Source organism: Prionailurus bengalensis, chromosome D4, assembly GCF_016509475.1.
Source record: "Prionailurus bengalensis isolate Pbe53 chromosome D4, Fcat_Pben_1.1_paternal_pri, whole genome shotgun sequence".
Lineage (NCBI taxonomy): Eukaryota > Metazoa > Chordata > Mammalia > Carnivora > Felidae > Prionailurus > Prionailurus bengalensis.
The window spans coordinates 609,648-630,244 of record NC_057359.1 but is presented as its reverse complement, the minus strand read 5'-3'; the positions used below and the strand labels follow the sequence as shown (position 1 = coordinate 630,244).

Sequence of the window (20,597 nt, the reverse complement as noted above, 5' to 3'; positions counted from 1 at the left end):
AAACTGATTCTATCTAGATCCTTCCTGAAGGAAAAATTCTGAAAAAAATTACTGAGTGTCAGCTTCTCTCACTTCTGGGGACACAACTTCCTATCTGCCTGGAAAGCATGTAGGTCTCAAGGATTCATCTGGAATGCTGCGGTAGTGCAGCCAAAGGCTGATCCTTGAGATGGGGTCTTGTCCCTGAAGATTCTACCCCTCCCTCTTTTCTCTGTCTCTAAAATTCCAAACACAAACTCCCAAAAACAAAATAGGGAAAGAGTCAAGGGTGCATAACAGTACTGGAGAGAGACGTGGGAGTGGGGAAGGCTTTATAAGATTCAGTTAAAAACGGTTTGGCTAGAGTACTTCAATAGCTGTGCTCTGTGCTTTCTATTTGCGTCAGAAAGCACATGCCTGTCCCCCTTCCAGCCTGACATCTTGATTAATACCTTTCTCCCCACCTCTGAACCATTGGTTTCATTCACAGATGATTGTTGCTTGAACCTCTTATTTCTTCAAGGGTAACAAACTGCTGAGCCCTATGTTTGTTATCCTTCCCACATTTGTCAGCTGGAACTCTTATCAACCAGGGCCACTTTGTTACTCAGAGGGGTAAGATGAATGCTCCGTTCTTCCCCTGAAATGTCCAATCAGAGCAAGAGGCTGGCTAAAAATTTCTAACCATGTGAGCTGACAGATGTTACCTAAACTTAACATGCAATCATTCTGCAGTATCTACAAATGCCAAATTATGTCTTATACCTTAAACTATCACTGGAAAAAAATGATACATGTATTAAATATGAATGGAAAGGACTATAAAACATATTAAAATACATTTCCAGCTGTCTCAGGAAAAAAAAGAAGTCGGTGCCTAAGTGTTTGTGTTTTTTTGTTTTTGGCTTTCTCTCTTTCTCTGGAGAATCAATATGAACTCATGGTTTTATATATTCAGAATGCTTTCATCAACTGTAACTATTGTTCTTAAACTCCACTCCTTGGCCAGAGGTAGCACTCAGAGCTGGCTCCGTGTCCTTGGAGAGGTCTCTGTTGACCCGGGCAGCACTCTCCTCCCCCTGCCACGCACCGGTGACAGCCTTCTCCCAGAGAGGTCCAAGCCCCCTCAATGGGAGCAGCATCCACATGCCCCAGGCTGGGGACCAGGCACTGTCTTTTCTAAAGTGTTGTTACTGTTTCAAGGCTTGCAGTGAACTGCCAGGAAATATGTATTTTGTAAAGAAAAAGAACAGGAGTTCATACTGGTGTTCCCAATTCAAATTTAACCATATAGAGTATTCCTTTTGCTTTAAATTTGTTTATCTTATACTGAGAATCTAGGTTCTCAACAATGTTAACTAAGTCATTATCTTACAATATACAAACAATAGTTTCGAAATAAGAATACCATTACTACAAGCACAAAAATACTGAATTAAGTATACAGTGTTTTGGGGAGCTCTATTTGCTTTTAGAATATGTTCCACAAAGGATGTGTAGCTGAAATATTGTGGCCTACTTTGTAACAATATGTCAACAACTTAATATTCAGATAAGGTCTTCGGTTTGTTTTTGGTTTCAGGCAATTACTATTTTCTATTTGATTAATGATTTTTACTATGTTAAACATTTATATAATTCCAAAGTCAAAACTGTATAACAAGGTATGTTAAGAGAAGTCCTTCTATGCCTATACCTTATGCTGCATTCCATCCTTCTGCTTATTAATTTTTTTTAAATTAATTTGTGGTTTTTCCTTTCAGTATTTTTTTGCAAATAGAAGTATACATACATACACATATTCCCCACCGTCTCCCACAATTACTATACAAATCATTACCAGAAAGATTTTTCTTTTTTCTCTTTTAATTTTGTTTAAACGCTTTTATCCATTTGTGAGAGAAGAAGAGAGACAGAGCATGAGTGGGGGTGGGGCAGAGAGAGAGGGAGACACAGAATCCAAAGCAGGCTCCAGGCTCCGAGCTGTCAGCACAGAGCCTGACACGGGGCTCGAACCCACGAACTGTAAGATCACGACCTGAGCCGAAGTCAGGCGCCTAACCAACTGAGCCACCCGGGTGCCTTGACAGTGAGTGGTACTTTCTTTTTTGAATGTCTTATTTTTGAGAGAGAGAGAGAGAGAGAAGACAGACAGAGCACAGAGTGGGGAAGGGCAGAGAGAGAGAGAGAATCCCAAACAGGCTCCAGGCTCTGAGTTGTCAGCACAGAGCCCGATGCAGGGCTCAAATTCATGAACCACAAAATCATGACCTGAGCTGAAGTCAGACACTTAACTGAGTGAGCCACCCAGGCGTCCCTTGAGTGGTACTTTTTATAATTATCAGTATAGCCTTACTATGACTCCTTATCAATATATGGAGAATTTCCTCATTCCTTTTACAATAGAATACAGACCAGTATTCTATTATGTGGAAAGTTTATTTAACCAGTTCCTTATTGATAGACATCTAATTGTTTCCATTCTTTTATTACTACAAAGAATGCCATAATGCGTAACTTTGGACAGCCTTTTATATTTTTCCAGACTAACTCTGGGACAGGCTCCTAGAAGGGAGACTGCTGAGTGACTGGGCAAAATGCACGTGACCCTGCTAGGTACTGCCAATCCCCGCCCCCCACCCCCACCCCCGCCACCGGGGCTGTCCTGCTCTGAATTCCCTCCAGTACTGTGTGATCCTGCACAGCCCCATTATCAGACCATGTTGATGAGCTTCTGAATTTTTTTTTTTTTTTATGTGAGGCAAATCTGGTAAGTGACAGTGCTGTGCCAGGATACTTTCAACGTGCATTTCTCTTGTCATGAATGAAACTAAGCATCTCTTCATGTTTATGTCATTTCATTTTTTCTCTTGTGGGCTGGTTACCAGGGCATTTCCTTCACTTCTCCTTTTTCTGCAGGGGCTTTTAGGAGGTCTCTGTCCACTGGCCCTATATCTGTGATATAAGTTGCAAAAGCTTTCTCCTAGTTTGCCATTTGTCTTTTAACTTTGCATTTTTAAAACACCTGTAGTCGCTTTATTAATCTTTTCTTTTAGTGCTTCTGATTTTTGAGTCACAAGGGGATTTTTTTTCCCGCTGCTCCTAGGGTATACTAGTTCTTCATTTTTCACATTTAGATCTTTGATGTATTTAAAATTTTTTCTAGCATATAAGAAAAAGATCCAATTTTATTTTATTTTTTAAAAATTGGGGAGGCGGCACCTCAGTGGCTCAGGAGGTTGTATGTCCGACTTCGGCTGTCAGGTGTGCTAACAGCTCAGAGCCTGGAGCCTGCTTCAGATTCTGTGTCTCCCTCTCTCTCTGCCCCTCCCCTGCTTGTACTCTGTCTCTTTCTCTCTCAAAAATAAGTAAATATTAAAAAAATTTTTTAAACAAAAACAATTAAGCAAATGTAATTTGGAAATCATTTTATTAGACTGCACATTACTTCCCTAAAAATTTTAAGAATTGTTGTTCTTCAAAATGATTAAGAACTCCTTATAAAAACTATGCCATTTTTTGCTGTATACCCAGCATTAGTCATTGGAACCACTGACACATAGACAAAAGCATAACCTGGGTAGTGAAAATGGATTTGTGATAAACACCCCAGAATTATCAAATAGCCCCTGGGGTCCTGGCTGAGCCCAACAACACAACAACGTGAAACTAACTCTTTAATACCAGAATTGATCTCCTAACTTCCAGCTTATTTTTGCCAAGTTATCAAAGACAACAACCAACTCATCTGCCAAACCTAGCGATAATGAATGACCCTTGAGCAACACAAAGTTCTTCTCACAGAAGTGAGATGATTCTTCACAAGATGATTTCCCTCAAATAATTCTATCAACTAAGTTAACGTCTTTTCTAAGGCTCACTTTCCTTTCTGACAGACATCCTGAAGGAATGTCCTCAAATTTCAAAGCTATCATTTAAGAGAGGCTCTAACAGCATTTGTCATTTTGTGTGCATTCCTTTGTACCTTCATGAAACGAAACACTTGTCCAGAGAATAGGGGTCAATGTTAGTAATGACACGAAGAAAACCAGGCTGAAGATAAAGGGCAGAATTTCAACAAGTGTGTAAGTAGTTCATATAAACAGTTGGCCTGACTTCCACATACCACTGACATTTCTTTTTGTTGAACACTCAGTATCTTCAACAAGAGCACCAGCAAGTTTGAGATAAAAAATGTAAGGATAGCTTTGATCATAAAGATCCATCCACTAGATACGACAGTCAAGGCCAAGACTCATATTAATAGATTCATTATGTCTTTAAATGTGGCCACAAAGACTAAAGTTGTGGGCTGAGTTATGAAACACGAGACTGCAAGTACCATGAACACTCGTGATAATAAATGGAAACTCATTTGACCCTCAAATTCAATATTTTTACACCAGCTCTTTTTGACATACAGAACTCAAATTCTGGAAACGAATGAATTTGCCTTTTTGTTTCCTTAAAACAATTTTTTAGGAAAATAAAAGTTTTTTGGGAAATTCTCTCACCTGTCCCCCTGATGTTCCTTTATACTTTTTGCTAAAATTCACTTATATTCTATCTTCAACCATGTTATATACTCTCTGGTACTTGAAAAGGAAGAGCACCAAAACTTTTTTAAAAATGTAAAATTTAACTAAGTTACATAAAGCTCAATACTACTTGGACCATTTATGGCTTGTACATCTATTTTTCCTCAGGAACATTCTTCCAGAACAAATCTGCAATGCTGAAGAAGATGGCGATTCAACCCTGGAACACCTTCATCTTGAAAACAATTATATTAAAACAAGAGAAATATCATCCTATGCATTTTCATGCATAAGATCATATTCAAGTATAGTTCTTAAACCACAAAATATCACATAATTCCAAGTTTTTGTTCATCACTTACAAACCATACTCCTGTATTTGTTGTAGTAGCATCTGTCATCAATAAGTGAGACCCAGCCCACAAGAGAAACAACCAAAACACACCCTGAGTTTAGTTTTCCCAGCAGTCTTAGTGAAAGTGCAGCTTCACACTCTAGAAAAAAGCCCCCTCCTGCAACTTTCCTCAAAAGAACAGGATCTTACTCGCTGCTGAGTTAGACTGGGAAAATCTGGAGCAAAATAAGAATGTCCTTTACAACCGACCTGAGTATTGCTTTAGGCTAGGCTCTAAGTCCCTTTAAAAAATACATGTGTTTGGGGCGCCTGGGTGGCGCAGTCGGTTAAGCGTCCGACTTCAGCCAGGTCACGATCTCGCGGTCCGTGAGTTCGAGCCCCGCGTCAGGCTCTGGGCTGATGGCTCGGAGCCTGGAGCCTGTTTCCGATTCTGTGTCTCCCTCTCTCTCTGCCCCTCCCCCGTTCATGCTCTGTCTCTCTCTGTCCCAAAAATAAATAAATGTTGAAAAAAAAAATTTAAAAAATACATGTGTTATGGTTCGAGACCAAGAAGTGCATGGCAGGAAAAAAAAAAATAGGTGGAACTTACAAATTAATGTTCTGTTTATTATCCTACTGTTAAAATAATTTAGTATTTTCTATAAGATCCTATGCTACAATTATTGGTATAAATATCCTTAGTGACTGAGTTTGCTTAGTTCCTTTTTTAATCACATGTGTAAAATTAAAACACTCCTGTCATGTTACTTTCCTGGTTTTGAGGACTGTAGTATTGTTATATACTGCTTATTAACATTAGAGGAAGCTGGGAGAAGGGCATATATGTAGTGAGTTCTACACTATTTTTGAAACTTTACTACAAAATCTAAAATTTCTGTGTCAGTTTAAAAAATTAAACAGTATTTTAAGATCACCCTCATTATTCTTTATTCAAGATCAAAAGATTTCATGGAAAGTAGTGGACTATGCTTAAAATATGTTCATTGTCCTTGACTACACCTTATAAATATAAACCCTAAGGCATGCATTTTTGAAAATTTTTGCTCCAATGGTTACTGTTAGCAACTACCTTCTTTCAATGTGCTCAAAAGTATACTTTTATTCAGTTCAATTTAACATAAAGCTATTAGTATTTACTATGTACTAGAATCTGCCAAAACCATATGGTATTAAAATTTTTATTATGTAATGATCTTTTGTCTGTTATTTCTGGAACAATTTATAAAGGACACATAAGAAACTGCGCTGACTTCTTTCGCTGCTCTCAGCTTTGTGTCTAGGAACTCATATTCAGGTTACTCTAACTTTTCAAAGTTCAGTGACCTAATCTTTCAATAGGGGTTTTGCCACCTGGGGGAGCTTCTGGTCCCACTTAGAGGGCTGTCATGAGAACCAGAGAGGAATGAAAACTATCCAGGAAATGTGGTACACAGATGAGTGTACTTACTACCTACCTTTTATATAAAATTGACAGCCACCAGCATATTCACCAAAGCTATTTCCTAACTTTCTCAGATATGAGTTTGATATATCTTATTCAAAACAATTTTATTTCCTTCTTGAAAAAAATTATTAAGTAATCTTCACAACCAATGTGGGGCTCGAACTTACAACCCCGAGATCAAGAGTCACAGGCTCCACCCACTGCCAGCCAGGCATCCCAAGCTAATTTTATTTCTGAGCCCTTCTTTCTAGGTACCCTCTCATAGTAGCTAGGATTTTGAGATTATAACATGAACAAGAATAATAATATGATGAAGACTGTTAGAACCAAGGGCAGAGGCTTAAGCCAGGTGGCTAAGAGCAGAAGCAGAATCTTGGGGAACAAAAAGTTGGGACTTATAACCAGTTTAGGAGAGTAGGAGCATTACTAATTTATATTGGCCAAGTCGAATGGAGGAGACAGGTAAAAATAAGAATATACAGTTATTCATTCCTTTGACAAGAACCTTTAATGCTTCTTGCTGCGTGAACGTAAGCGCACTGACATAACCTGTTGAAGGCAGTCTAGGGAGCAAAGTTTAAGGTGAGTCGGCAGAATGTGCACCCTGGAACAATGCAGATGGACACTGTGCCATTCCTGCACCTATTTCTCACTCTGACTTTACTCTGTGTTCCAGACGCTGTTCTAGAGAACCAGGAATAAACAGAATTGGACAGGTCTCTACTCTCTGGGAACACATGGTGTGGTTGGGGAGATAAGGTGCAATGAGGTCAGCAGAAAAGGTGGGGTAGTGGTGAAGCATGCTAGGGTCCTCAGCTCCCTCTGCCTGGGCCCAGGAGTGTGCGGGTCCCATGAGTCACAGTGGGATGCTGCTCCTCCCCCCACCCCACCCCCCGCCAGCCCTGGAGTGCCACGAGGCCTAGGCACACAGTAAGAGCCCACTGTGCAACTGGAACACCTTGACAGAACAGATTCTCTAGGAAGGCTGAAAATCAGACTGACTGATGGAAGCTTTACTTTTAAGTTGGAAGACACTTTTATTTTTGATTTTACAACTTAAAATATAAAATATGTCTAGCAATGAACATGTTCAGCCTTGAAATTTCATCATGTCCTGGACAGGACATTTTAATTCCATTAAAAAAAAAAGTGATAAATGTCCTTACAGCAAATGTTCTTCACGATATAATGTTAAAAACAAACAGATGTTCTGCTTGGCTTCAGAAATATGCTGTAATTACTAACACATATGTACACTGAAAAAGTCCTGGCGTAGCTATGATCTAAAAACATTAAAGGTGTGTGCACATACATACAAGGAATGCTAACTATATTATTAATTTTGGGATTTGGCTTAAAATTATTACAAAAAGCACTAAAGCTATGACATGGTGAAAGACACGTATAGCCTGGGATTATAAGGAAATAACTACACCAGGAATCAGGACACATGGGTGCCCACCTTGATCTCCAATGATTAAACTGTACACTCACTTCACTTGTCTGGGATCACTTGATTCAATTATGACATAATGTGTCTGGAACAGATGAGTGGATTTCAAGCATGGCTCCTCAGGGGTTCATGGCACCCTGGGGTGGAAATGTCCCTGAAGAAGTGCACAGACTCTCCTTCAGACAAGCAGCTTTGCTAACTTCAGAGAGATTAGCTGCTTCCCCTCCACACCCCGCTTTTCTTAGAACCAATGGACAGGCACTATCTGAATCACAAACCAAGTTTTAAGATTCACAAAGAACATGCATCAAAGTCCCTGGTCCTTCCCTAACCCTCTGCCCAGCTCCCCTACACTCTGAGAACACATGGCTGGATAGCCTTGGCCTGAGGAAAGATTTCTCAGGTGCCTGGATGCAGCCACGCTCCCCGTGTGCTGGGCAAGGAAGTCTAGCTGGCACAGCTGTTCCTCCACAGCTCCAGCGCAGTGGGGCAGTGTGGTACTGAGCAGCTCTGCAACAACCAAAGGCTGCTGACCTCTGACCTGAAACACCCCGGAGGGCAGGCAGCTGAGCACGTGTTCTGGAGGGAGCGCAGACAGGCCCACATCCTCTGTCCCCACCACAACCTGTGACTCCCTGGGCAGCAGGCAGGTCAGGATACTGCGACAAGGGTGGCTGGGTGCCACTAGGAAGCACAGCGGGTACGTGGCTGAGCCTGGACTTACTCTGCATCTTCCAACTGAAGTCCAACGAGTGGGAAGTCTGGACACCGGAGTGGGCGCTGGGCACTGGGCACCTGGCGTGGCAGGTGCTGCCAGCAGGGGTGAGCAAGATCCAACCGTCTCTCTGCAGGCTTGCACTGCCAGATGACTCCACACATCACTGTAGGAGTCAGCCTCATGGAATATCCTTCCATTTGTTTGTGTTGACTTCAGTTTCTCTCATTAGTGTTTTATAGTTTTTGGAGTACGGGTTTTTTTACCTTCTTGGTTAAACTTATTCCTAGATATTTTATTTTTGGCACAATTGTAAATGGGATTGTTTTCTTAATTTCTCTTTCTACTGCTTCATTATTAATGTTTAAGAATGCAACCAGTTTCTGTATGTTAATTTTGTATGCTGTGACTTTACTGAAGTTATTTATCAGTTATAGTAGTTTTGTGGTGGAGTCATCATGACTGCTTTCACTAACATGCAAAAAAAAAAAAAACATTTTTTGTGTGTGGTGTCTTTATCTGGTTTTGGTATCAGGGTATTACTGGCCTCCTAGAATGTATGTGGAAGCTTTCCTTCCTCTTTTATGTATTTTTTTGGAGGGGGAATAGTTTGAGAAGAATAGGTATTATCTCTTCTTTAAATGTTGGGGCACCTGGGTGGCTCAGTCAGTTAAGTGTCTGACTTGATTTTGGCTCAGGTCATGATCTTGCAGTTCGTGAGTTTAAGCCCTGTGTTGGGGTCTGTGCTGATGGTGTGGAGCCTGCTTGGGATTCTTTCTCTCCTTCTCTCTTTGCCCCTCCCCAGCTCTCTCTCTCAAAATAAACAAACATTAAAAAAGAATTAAAAATAAATGTTTGGTAGAATTCCCCCGTGAAACTATCTGGTCCTGGACTTTTATTTATAGCTGGGAGTTCACGGATTACTGATTCAATTCCATTGCTAGTAACTGGTCTGTTCAAATTTTCTATTTCTTCCTGATTGAGTTTTGGGAGGTTATATGGCTTTTATCCATTTCTTCTGGGTTGTCCAATTTTTTGGCATGTAATTTTTCATAATATTCTCTTATAATCCTTTGTGTTTCTGTGGTGTTGGTTGTTATTTCTCCTCCTTCATTTCTGATTTTGAGTCCTATCTCCTTTCTTCTTGATGAGTCTGCCAAAAGGTTTATTAATTTTGTTTGCCTTTTCAAAGAACCAACTTCTGGTTTCACTGATCTATTCTATTGCTTTTTAGTTTCTATATCATTTATTTCTGCTCTGATCTTTATTATTTCCTTCCTTCTGCTGGCTTTGGGTTTTCCTTGTTGTTCTTTTTCTAGCTCCTTATACTTCAGTGTAAGGTTAGGTTGTTTATTTGAGATTTTTCTTGCTTCTTGAGGTAGGCTTGTATTTAGAACAGCTTTTGCCACATCCCAAAGATTTTGGACCTTTGTGTTTTCATTTTCATTTGTCTCCATGTATTTTTTAACTTCCTCTTTGATTTCTTGCTTGACCTGTTTGTTGGTTAGCAGCATGTTATTTAGCTTCCATGTATTTGTGCTCTTTCCAGATTTTTTCTTGTGATTCGTCTATTCTGGAGAATGTTCCATGTGTGCTTGAAAACAATGTGTATTCTACTGGTTTTGGATGGACTGTTCTGAATATATCTGTTAGATCCATCTGGTCCAATGTGTCATTCAAAGCAACTGTTTCTTTGCTGATTTTTGGTCTGGATGATCTGTCCATTGATGTAAGTGGGGGTGTTAAAATTCCCTACTGTTATTAGGAAATTATATACTGATATCTGTGACGAATAGAGATTTAAAAAATCCTCAAAATATTAGCAAAGTAAATCCAACAATACATTAAAAAAAATAATTCATCATAATCAAGTGGGATTTAATCCAGGGATGCAAGGGTGGTTCAACATTTCAAATCAATCAATATATGTCACATAAAGAAGAGAAAGGATAAGAACCCTATGATCCTCTCAACAGATGCAGAAAAAGCATTTGACAAAGTACAACATTTATTCATGATAAAACCCCTCAACAAATTAGGTTTAGAAAGAACATACCTCAATATAATAAAGGCCTTATAGGAAAAACCCACAGCCAATATCACACTCAATAGGGAAAAATTGAAAGCCTTCCCTCTAAGGTTGGGAATAAGGCAAGGATGTTCACTCTCACTACTTTTATTCAACATAGTATTGGAAGTCCTTGCCACAGCAATCAGACAAGAAAAAGGAATAAAAGGCATCTAAAGTAGTAAGGAAGAAGTAAAAATTTCACTATTTTTAGATGTCATGTAACTATATATAGAAAACCCTAAAGACTCTACCACAAAACTACTATAACTGATGAATAACTTCAGTAAAGTCACAGTATACAAAATTAATGTACAGAAACTGGTTGTATTCTTAAACATTAATAATGAAGCAGTAGAAAGAGAAATTAAGAAAACAATTCCATTTACAATTGTACCAAAAATAAAATATCTAGGAATAAATCTAACCAAGAAGGTAAAAAAAACCTGTACTCCAAAAACTATAAAACACTAATGAGAGAAACTGAAGTCAACACAAACAAATGGAAGGATATTCCATGTCAGTGGCTTGGAAGAACTAATACTGTCAAAGCAGTCCACAGATTCAATGTAATCTCTATCAAAACATCAATAGCATTTTTTCATAGAACTAGAATAATCCTAAAATTTGTATGGAACCACAAAAGATCCTGAACAAAGTAATCTTGAGAAAGAACAGAGCTGGTGGTATTACAATTCCAGATTTGAAGATCTACAACAAAGCTGTAGTACTCCAAACAGTATGGTACTGGCACAAAAAGAGACATACTGATCAAAAGAACAGAATATAGAGCCCAGAAATAAATCCAACCTTATATGATCAATTAATAAACAACAAAAGAGACAATATACAACAGGGAAATGAGAATCTCTTCAACAAATGGTGTTGAGAAAACTGAACAGCCACATAAAAAAGAATGAAACTGGACTACTTTCTTATATCTAATACACAAAATAAACACAAAATAGATTAAAAACCTAAATGTGAGACCTGAAACCATAAAACTCCTAGAAGAAAACATAGGCAGTAATTTCTTTGACATCAGTTGTAGAAACATTTTTCTAGATATATCTCCTTTAGCAAGGGAAACAAAGGCAAAATCAAACTATAGGGACTATGTCAAAATGAAAGCTTTTGTACAGTGTAGGAAACCATCAACAAAGCAAAAGGGCAAACCACTGAATGGCAGAAAACATTTGCAAATGATATATATGATAAGGGATTGATATCCAAAATATATAAAAGACACAATGCAATACCAAAAAAATAAATAATCTGATTATAATGGGCAAAGGATCTGAATAGATTATCTTTTCAAAGACATACAGATGGCCAACAGATACATGAAAAGGTATGTCAAAATCACTAATTATCAGGGAAATACAAATCAAAACCACAAAAAGATATCACCTCATACCTGTCAGAATGGTTAGAATCAAGAAAGACAAGAAGTAACAAATGTTGGGTGAGAATGTGGAGAAAAAGGAGCCCCCAAGCACTATTGGTGGGAATGTACATTGGTGCAGCCACTGGTGGGAAACAATGTAATATAGAGGTACCCAAAACAAAACAAAAACCAAAACCAAAAAAAAACCTGAGAAATACCATATGATCCAGTAATTCCACTACTAGGTATTAACCCAAAGAAAATGAGAACACTAATTTGAAAAGATATACGCATCCCTATCTTTACTGCAGCATTATTTACAATAGCCACAAGATGGAAGCAGCCCAGGTGTCCATCAACTGACGAATGGATGAAGAAGATGTGGTGTGTATATATATATTCAATGGAGTATTACTCAGCCAAAGAAAGAATGAAATCCTGCCATTTGCAACAACACGGACAGACAGACCTACAGCGTGTAATGCTAGGTGAAATAGGTCAGAAAAATATCGTACAATTCCATATGTGGAATTTAAGAAACAGACAAAGAAAGAAAAAAAGACACAAACAAACAGACTCTTAAATACAGAGAACAAACTGGTGGTTGCCAGAGGGGAGGTGCGGGGAGGATGGGTGAAATAGGCAAAGGGGATTAAGAATACATTGATCGTGATGAGCAATGAATAATGTATTGAATGTTGAACCATGACATTGTACATTTGAAACCAATATAATACTGCATGCTAATTATACTTCAATTTAAAAAAACATGAAAAAAAACTACCCACAGCGCTAACTGAAATCTGCCTTTGCACAGTGCCCTCTGGTCCACCTGGACACCTCCAAGAGAAGTGAGGTCAGGGTGATTAGCCCGCTCGCACATAAAAATGTGATTATTCCAATAACTGTTCAGTAGTATGTAGCATAAACCTTTAAATTCGTTGAGAAGTGTTAATAAATCATAATGCTTGTTTAAGATAACTTTAGATTTGGTAAGTATGTGAAGATTTAAGCCACAGATGTACATAGCACAGGGTATATAGCTAAAGGATAAAACCCCAAAGATTTACTGGTGGCATATACTGCATTCAGTGTAGTATTCTGTGCTGCTGTAGGCAAATATGATTTGCCTGAATTGGCAAATTTATTTTACTTTTTAAAAAAATGTTTATTTTTGGGGGTGGGGAGACAGAGAGAGACAGACAGACAAAGAGACAGAGAGAATGAGAGAGAGAATCCCAAGCAGGCTCCATGCTGTCAGCATGGAGCTCGATGTGCGGCTCAATCCCATGACCCTGGGATTGTGACTTGAGCTGAAATTAAGAGTTGGATGCTCGACCAACCGAGCCACTCAGGTGCCCCTGAACTGACAAATTTCAGTTTAGATCAGGGGTAACAAAGAAAGCCTGTGGTAGAATATGAGTGGTAAATGGTACCAAATTCAGAGGAGGAAAGAGGATTAGGCTTGAGGGGCCCTGATACAGGATGTGAGCCAGCCAAGCGGAGGGGATGAGTGCAGGTCGGAAAAGCTCAGCGGGAGACCAGACTTACCTGAGGCGCAGTGAGGTGTCGGGAAGGGATGGATGTGAGCCAGCACCGCAGGGGCTGTTGCGGCCAGTACAGGTGACAGGAGGAAAACTGTGACAAAGCCTCATCCAGGACACAATGAGAAGGGAGCCAAAGAGAACTGCTTATGCCTCAGGGATGCTGCGGACAGGCTGACAAAGAAGGGACAGTTTGGGCAAGAATATGCTGAATTTGGGGGTCATGAAAGATTTCGGGCAGGAGGATGGGGGGAGTGGGAAGGCAAGGAGTCCATAGGCAAGGACAATTCTGAGGGGTATGAGAGGAGGAGGGCAGGGGAGCTGAACCCTAGTGAGTGCAGCTCCCAATGTCGAGGGAGCAAAGGAGCCAAGTCCATGGCCACTCTCCATCCAAGCTGAGCTGGGTGGTCTGGCCACACAGAGCTTCTGGGGCACAAGACAAGATGCACCCAGGAGCCTGGCTCTGTGCAAAGTGCCCCCCTCACCTGGCCCTCAGGATACATGGCACCACCCTGGTGACAGATGTGGTACTGTGACTTAGGTGTGCACTGATTATTTATTGCATATGAGGTGCTGCACCGCTGATGGACAGAGGGCATATCGTGTTTCTCTAATAAGACTGTAAAACCAGAAGAACAGAGAGACAGGTCATTTCTTAGATCCTTGCATCCTGTGCAGAAAGTTGGTGCTAAACTGACTGCAGACCCCAGGTCTACACCGATCAGCTCATGAACTCTCCAAAGTTGATACTGATACTACTCCTAAACAAAACAGAAAGGAATCTGCAAAACTTAAGGACTTTTTTTTTTTTTTAAATAGGTTTCACGCTGAGCGTGGAGCACAACAAAGGGCTTGAACTCATGACCCAGAGATCAAGACCTGAGCTGAGGTCAAGAGTCGGAAACTTAATCAACTGAGCCACCCAGGTGCACCCAAATTTAAGGACTTTTAAAGGAAAAATGAGAAACTGAAATGAAAAAAAATTTATATAGGGCCCTAAAATTAATAAGGAATAATTTATATCATTAACATTTTCTGACACAGACATGAGAAAACAGAGTATTTTATAAACAACCAAGTCATGCTTTGACAACTGGTAATACTTAGTAACCAACTGACTGTTCTGCATAATAACAACATTGACTATGTTTTCTAAAGCCATCATTTAAACATACCATGAATTACTAGGTTCATGGACGCCGACATACAACGAGGAGCTACTCAAATTCTGCTGTTTCAGTGAAACCTCAAAGGGCGGTTAAAACCCTTTATGACATCTATTCCACCTCCTCCTTTATTTAGAAAACAGAAAGTTTCCTCATAGGAGATGTACTTACAGACTGAAGATGACTGAACTATTCTTCTGTCCACAGTTGAAAGTAATTCAGATCCTCAGTCAACTTAAAATTCAAAAATATTAAAAGTACCCATGAAAACAGAAGTTTCTGGCCAGCTCTAAACTATACAAGATGACTCCAGGGCGTGCAAACCCAGAAGTCTACTCTACCATGAGGTCTGTTCCTTGTAGTTGAAAATCCAGAACAAGTACTGTGGTTCTGACCTGGAGTCCTTATGAGCTGTGGACTTGATCCTGTTACTCAGACTCTGATTCCCAGTCTCCTCACCCATGAAATTGCGGGGAACAACATCTACTTCCCAAAGCTGCTGGGAAGGTTAAATGAGGTGCCATCCATTGCCACGCTAGGCGCAGGTTAGACATCAGAGAAGCTGAGGATCCGTTCCTTCACTGGTAGGTGTCATGAGACCAGCAGGCACAGAGGTTCGGTGACTTGCTCAAGGCTGCCTGGCCTCTTAATATAGCAGACATTAATTATTCAAGGTAACCGATTCCTTAGATTGTGAAATATAGTGGGAAAAGGAGTGGGCATCTTACTCTGGGCAAGGGGTCAGCAAATGCTCTGTTGAGGGCTAGGCTCCAGAGGGACGCTGGGAGCCTCTGCTCACACCCATCGTACAGAACAGCATCATACAGACACCAGCATAGGGTGTGCTCAGCCGGAGTCTCCATAAACACACGGCGAGTGTTGGACTCTGCACAGAGTCCAAACTACTACTCATCACAGACGGAGTAATTTAGAAAATGACTTGAAAAAAATCCTGATTATAAGAAAGAAGAGTTAAGTCTGACTTATAAATGTAACTCACTGTGATTACTTATAACACCTGAAATGAGGAAAAACCTATTTAAAATAGCCAGCCAAACTGTAAGAGTATGTGATCAATAAACCTGTCCAGCAGTTAAGATTCTGACCTCAGAGATGACCCAGGAGTGGGTCTGTAAGGACAGAGTAAGAGTCTGCCTGCAAGCCTTGGCCTTCCCGTCCCTCAGCTGGGTGCACAGGCCCTGGCAGATGGTTCTTCTGGGGAGTGAATTTCATGACTGTCCCTGTGAATAACAGCCCCGACTGAACCTGATCCAACAGACCCTCTGTAGAGGATCTTCAGAGGAACCGGGGTCTATAGTCAACAGGGCAGGCATGTGTGAGCACACACGTGAGCTCACATGCCTGAATGCTTCAGCACATTCTTACATGTTACTCACATGTCTCTGCCTTGACATGTCGAACAGCAAGAGTGGAGGCTGTAAACCACGGTGGAATCTGGTTCTGTCACACACTGTTATTTGCAAAGAAGTGAATGTTTCTAACTCTGTAAATAGGCCTTAGTGATTACACAACTGAAAAATAAAGGCATGAGTATTTCTTCTTTGAAGTCACATTTTCTCTCTCTACATGAAAATGGATACAATCAAAACTTTGAGTTGAGCATATTTTTTCCTTTACACAAAATGTGAAGAATGTGAATCCACACAAGGGAAAGCAGACTGTATTAAAAATAACATGTGATTGCACTGAACACGTATTAGTTTGGAACACAAAAGGAATGCATCATGCTATTGAAATGTCATGGTGTGTTTCTAAGTAACAGAGTCTCTGTGGTCAAATAAACTTACATTAAACTATCAACTGATAGAAGCAAATCTTTTCAGAAGTTGGAATGTGCTAAAGGTTGATTTGTTTTTCGTAAGTTGAGAATTATGTTCACAATTACCAAGTTTATAATGTCTGAAATACTACTTCTAGGGAAATAGTTCTTAATTATTTGAAGGATGGACCCCTGAGAGGATATGATGGGCCTCTGTGTAGAAAAACACTCATCTACTAACACTTTACATGTATCAAGAGATTCATACAGCCTTCCCCACTCCTCCAGGGATTCACAACCCCTGGTTAAGAAACCCTAGGGTAACAGCTTAATTAACTTAAAGCTTTACATGTAAATATTTCAGTAGAGGTAAGGACAAATCAGTTAAAATTAAGACAAAACACGTTCCCCTCCCCCCCCCCAATTATTTAGCAATATTTTTAAAAGCCACAGAAAAGTTGAAAGTATACAGTGAAGATCTCCACATGCTTCACCTACATTCACCAATTGTCATTTTGTCTGGTCATTTCATCTCTTCCCCCCTCCTGTGTCCACATTTGTCCAGCTGGACCATCCATGTGCAGGCTGCAAGTGTCACAGCACTGTCACCGGGACTTGAGGAGGGGACTCCTGAGAACATGGACAGGCCTGACAAGCCCGTGGCACGACAATCACATGTGCTCACATCACCAAACCCAGGAAATGTAACTGACTCAGTACTGTCTCCCATACAGCCCATATTCGGATTTCCCCATGTTCAGACATTTTGGCATGCCCCGACAATGCCCTAAGAGGCAGTGTGTGTGAATTAGAGTTTACACGCGGACTCCTTCAGTCTCAGAAAGTTTATTTAAAACTGTTACTTGTACCCATTCCTCAAAGCAAACTGACTTTTGAGGAATTTAAAAATACGTGACACCCACACAATATTATAAACTTACTGTCATAAGTCTTTCAGTTTTCATGAATTCATATCAATTAATTTTAAATGACAGTTTATGTCTCCCGTGAGACCTTAGGAGAGTCTCAATCTTCATTGTTCGGAAGGGCCCCAGACAGCTATCTTGGAAAATGTCCCCTAATTTGCATTTGTCTGATTAGATTTGGTAAAACGTGCCTGGCAAGAATCTCATGTAGGTGATGTCACATACTTCCTTTTGCAACATATCAGGAAGCACAAAATGGTGGCTAGCCTATTACTGGTGATGCTGAGATGTTTGGTTCAGGTGGTACATTCTTCCTCTGGTAACCAGCAATCATCTGTAAGGTAAGGTTTTGGGTCTCTGAATATTTTGCCATCCAGTGACCCTCTACTTAGTGGTCTGAGCTTCCACTGACTACCTTTGCCTAAATCAGCACACCGGAAGTATCCGTAGATGGTAACTCTCCAGCTCTGGTCCCTCCTGGACGGCTCAGCTGGCATTCTTCTACAGGAAAAGCCCTGTCCCTTTTGATTCTCTTTCCTCTGTTATCACAAAAAGGATTTTGCATTTGACATGCTATACTCCACTGCCACCCTTGTTCTTTGTAAGGCTCTCACACTGTATCCTCACACTGGCTGCCGCATTCCGTCCACATCCATGGTGACTTCTGCGCACTCTGGTGCTGACTGGTATGAGAGGTTTCTGGCACATCTCGCGCCTCCTCTGGCCCCAACCTGTTACTTGTCAGTTCCCCCAGGAGCGTTGGTCCTTCTAGTGGGAAATGGTTCTTAGAAACACAGATCTGGAAGTCAGATGTGTGAGCCTTCAGGTCTTCTCAGTGGAAAGAGCTAGAAAGTTTATTTAGAACAAAACTATTGTACCCATCATCAAAGCAAACTAACTTTTGAGGCATTATTTAAAAATACATGACACCCACACAATACTATAAACTTACTGTCGTAAGTCTTTCAGTCTTCATAAATTCATATCAATTCATTTTAAATGACAATTTATGTCATTAACTCATGTTTGGAGCGAACCCTCCACTGGGCTGAGGGCAGAAGCTCACCAGCACTGCGGGCAGAGCAGGGAGGGCAGCCTGGAACCAGGGACCAGGAGCCCATGGGAAGGAGGCTGCTGCCACCAGCTCAGCCAATCGCTGCAACCGCACAGGACGCCAGGGCCAGCTTTGTCAGGCTGACTTCTTGGGATATGCTATAAATTTGGACTTTGACATAAAATTTCCTGTTTTTTAAAAATGCCATATGCTCCAAACAAAACACATCTGCAGGATGAATACTGTCCACGGGTCATGACCTGCAGTGTAAGTAGTTAGTCACAAACCACAGAGCCCAGTCTGCCCTGAGTGCCTCCCCTACATGACCTCCAGGTTATGCAGGAAGAGCATGCACTGTTTACACTACCGAGTCTGACAGCCCAGAACTTTCCCACAACCGTCCTAGCCAGGCAAGCCCCTCACATGCCTTGGGGCTTCCCCACAACTCCCTCCTGCCCTTCTTCACAGCACGTACACCATCCGGTGGAAGGAGCGATGGGCCATGTGAGGGGCTCCACAATCCTCTCGATGGCACTCGGCAGGCACGGAGCGCCAAATGCCCTGGGACAGACATTGCACAGCCCGGCCGCCTAGTGATTCCTGAGCTTGGGAAGGCGTCTTATGAGGCCACAGACACTCTCTTCCCACCCACTTCATTCCTAATTTGCAGGTGGTGATTCCCAAGGCCCTTCTGGTTCTTTTGTGTTTGGACAGTGACCCCTGCTCTCCATTTCCACACTAGGAGGAGGCTAGGGGAAGGGGCCTTATAAATCAGATGCAAGTGTGGCTTAAGCAATCCATTTTTATTTTCACCATTGGTTGGAATATATTGGGCTATGCAAGAAATCTATGAAGGTTTTTTTTTGTGTAAATCAGTCTTTCTGTTCATAAAATGCCAGAACCGAGAGGCGCCTGGGTGGCTCAGTCAGTTAAGCTCCAACTTCGGCTCAGGTCACGATCTCTCCATTTGCAAGTTCGACCCCTGCATCAGGCTCTGTGTTGACAGCTCAGAGTCTGGAGCCTGCTTCAGAGTCTGTGTCTCCCTCTCTCTGCCCCTCTCCCGCTCACATTGCTTTTCTCTCTCAAAAATAAATAAACGTTAAAAAATTTTTTGAAGATAACGAACAAAAGTGCAGAAAAACAGGAGGTCCCCTGCATAGGACCCTACAGGACCCCAAGCGGCGGGCTCCCTCCTCACGACGCCGTGGGGCAGAGGAGGCCCACTGCTGTATCTGGAGCTACGGCCAGCAAGGCCGAGGAGAGGCTCCGCAGCTCCTTCCCACACGGTGTCTGCGGGCCTCCTTTCAGGTGGGGGAAGCGTCTGCAGGACCAGGGACGTTGGTCCCCGGCACCACTCCCGGGCCCTTGGACGGAAGATGAAAGGGAGGTGCTGGAGGAAGAAAGGGCCCGAGGACAAGAAAGGGACAAGAGGGGGAGGCGCTACTGCACCGTTACACGAGCGGCGCTGCAGGGAGCGCTCCGCTCTCGAGAGGAGGCAGGGCCAGGGCCCACGTGTGGACACGGGCAGAGGGGGTGCGCGCGGCCCGCGGGGAGAAGGGCTGCCACGCGCTGGCGAAGCTCGGCCCGTCCGAGCGGAAGAAACCTCGTGAGTGTGAGTACAGCGGCTCCACACAAAACATGTACACACGAGCTTCACACGACAGGTTCCGGCCACTCCACGTTCTTCGGTGCGCGGCCCTTGAACGTCCCGTGACCTGACCTGCGGCGGGTGGCACGTTCGCACGTCGACCACCGCACGATCCGCAACTACGGCGACCCGGCTGGACCTCGAAAACCCCGCGCGAGGGGAGGAAAGCCGGCCCCGAGAGTGAGCGGCGTCCTCTGAGGAAGCCTCGGGGCTCCACGTGTGCGACGGGACCGACGCGAGTATCCAGGCACACAGCCGTTACAGCTGCAGAACGAGACCAGACAGCGCGCGGGACCAACCGCCGTGCCCAGGGGCTTCCCGCGTGGAGCCGCTGCTCCGAACTCGGGAGAACAAACGCCGTCGGCTTCCACCCCGTCCCTGTGCGGCCGCGCGCTTGAGCCACACGCGGCAGACGCCCGCACGTGGGGCCCGCTGCTCCCAGACCCCGCACGCCGGCCCGGCCCGGCTGCCTCACGGTCCCCGGAGCCAGCTCCCCGGGGGAAGGGGTGGGAGAGCCGGCCCCGCGTGCCCGCGGGAGGC

At 42.4% G+C, this 20,597-nt stretch overlaps 2 protein-coding genes across 10 annotated transcripts in view; one reads left to right on the top strand and one right to left on the bottom strand.

Moving 5' to 3' along the window:
- The window catches only part of ECM2 (extracellular matrix protein 2), a 38,282-nt gene extending 33,325 nt beyond the window's left edge, over window positions 1-4,957 (top strand). For all 6 annotated transcript variants that reach the window (XM_043565774.1, XM_043565777.1, XM_043565772.1 and 3 more), the window contains one exon: window positions 4,686-4,957. In XM_043565774.1, coding sequence (XP_043421709.1) covers window positions 4,686-4,854 — 169 coding nt within the window. In that variant the 3' untranslated portion in view covers window positions 4,855-4,957. The remainder of the gene's footprint in view (window positions 1-4,685) is intronic.
- LOC122474716 (centromere protein P) overlaps window positions 1-20,597 on the bottom strand; it is a 231,176-nt gene that overhangs the window by 69,920 nt on the left and 140,659 nt on the right. The gene's annotated exons all lie outside the window — the stretch shown is intronic.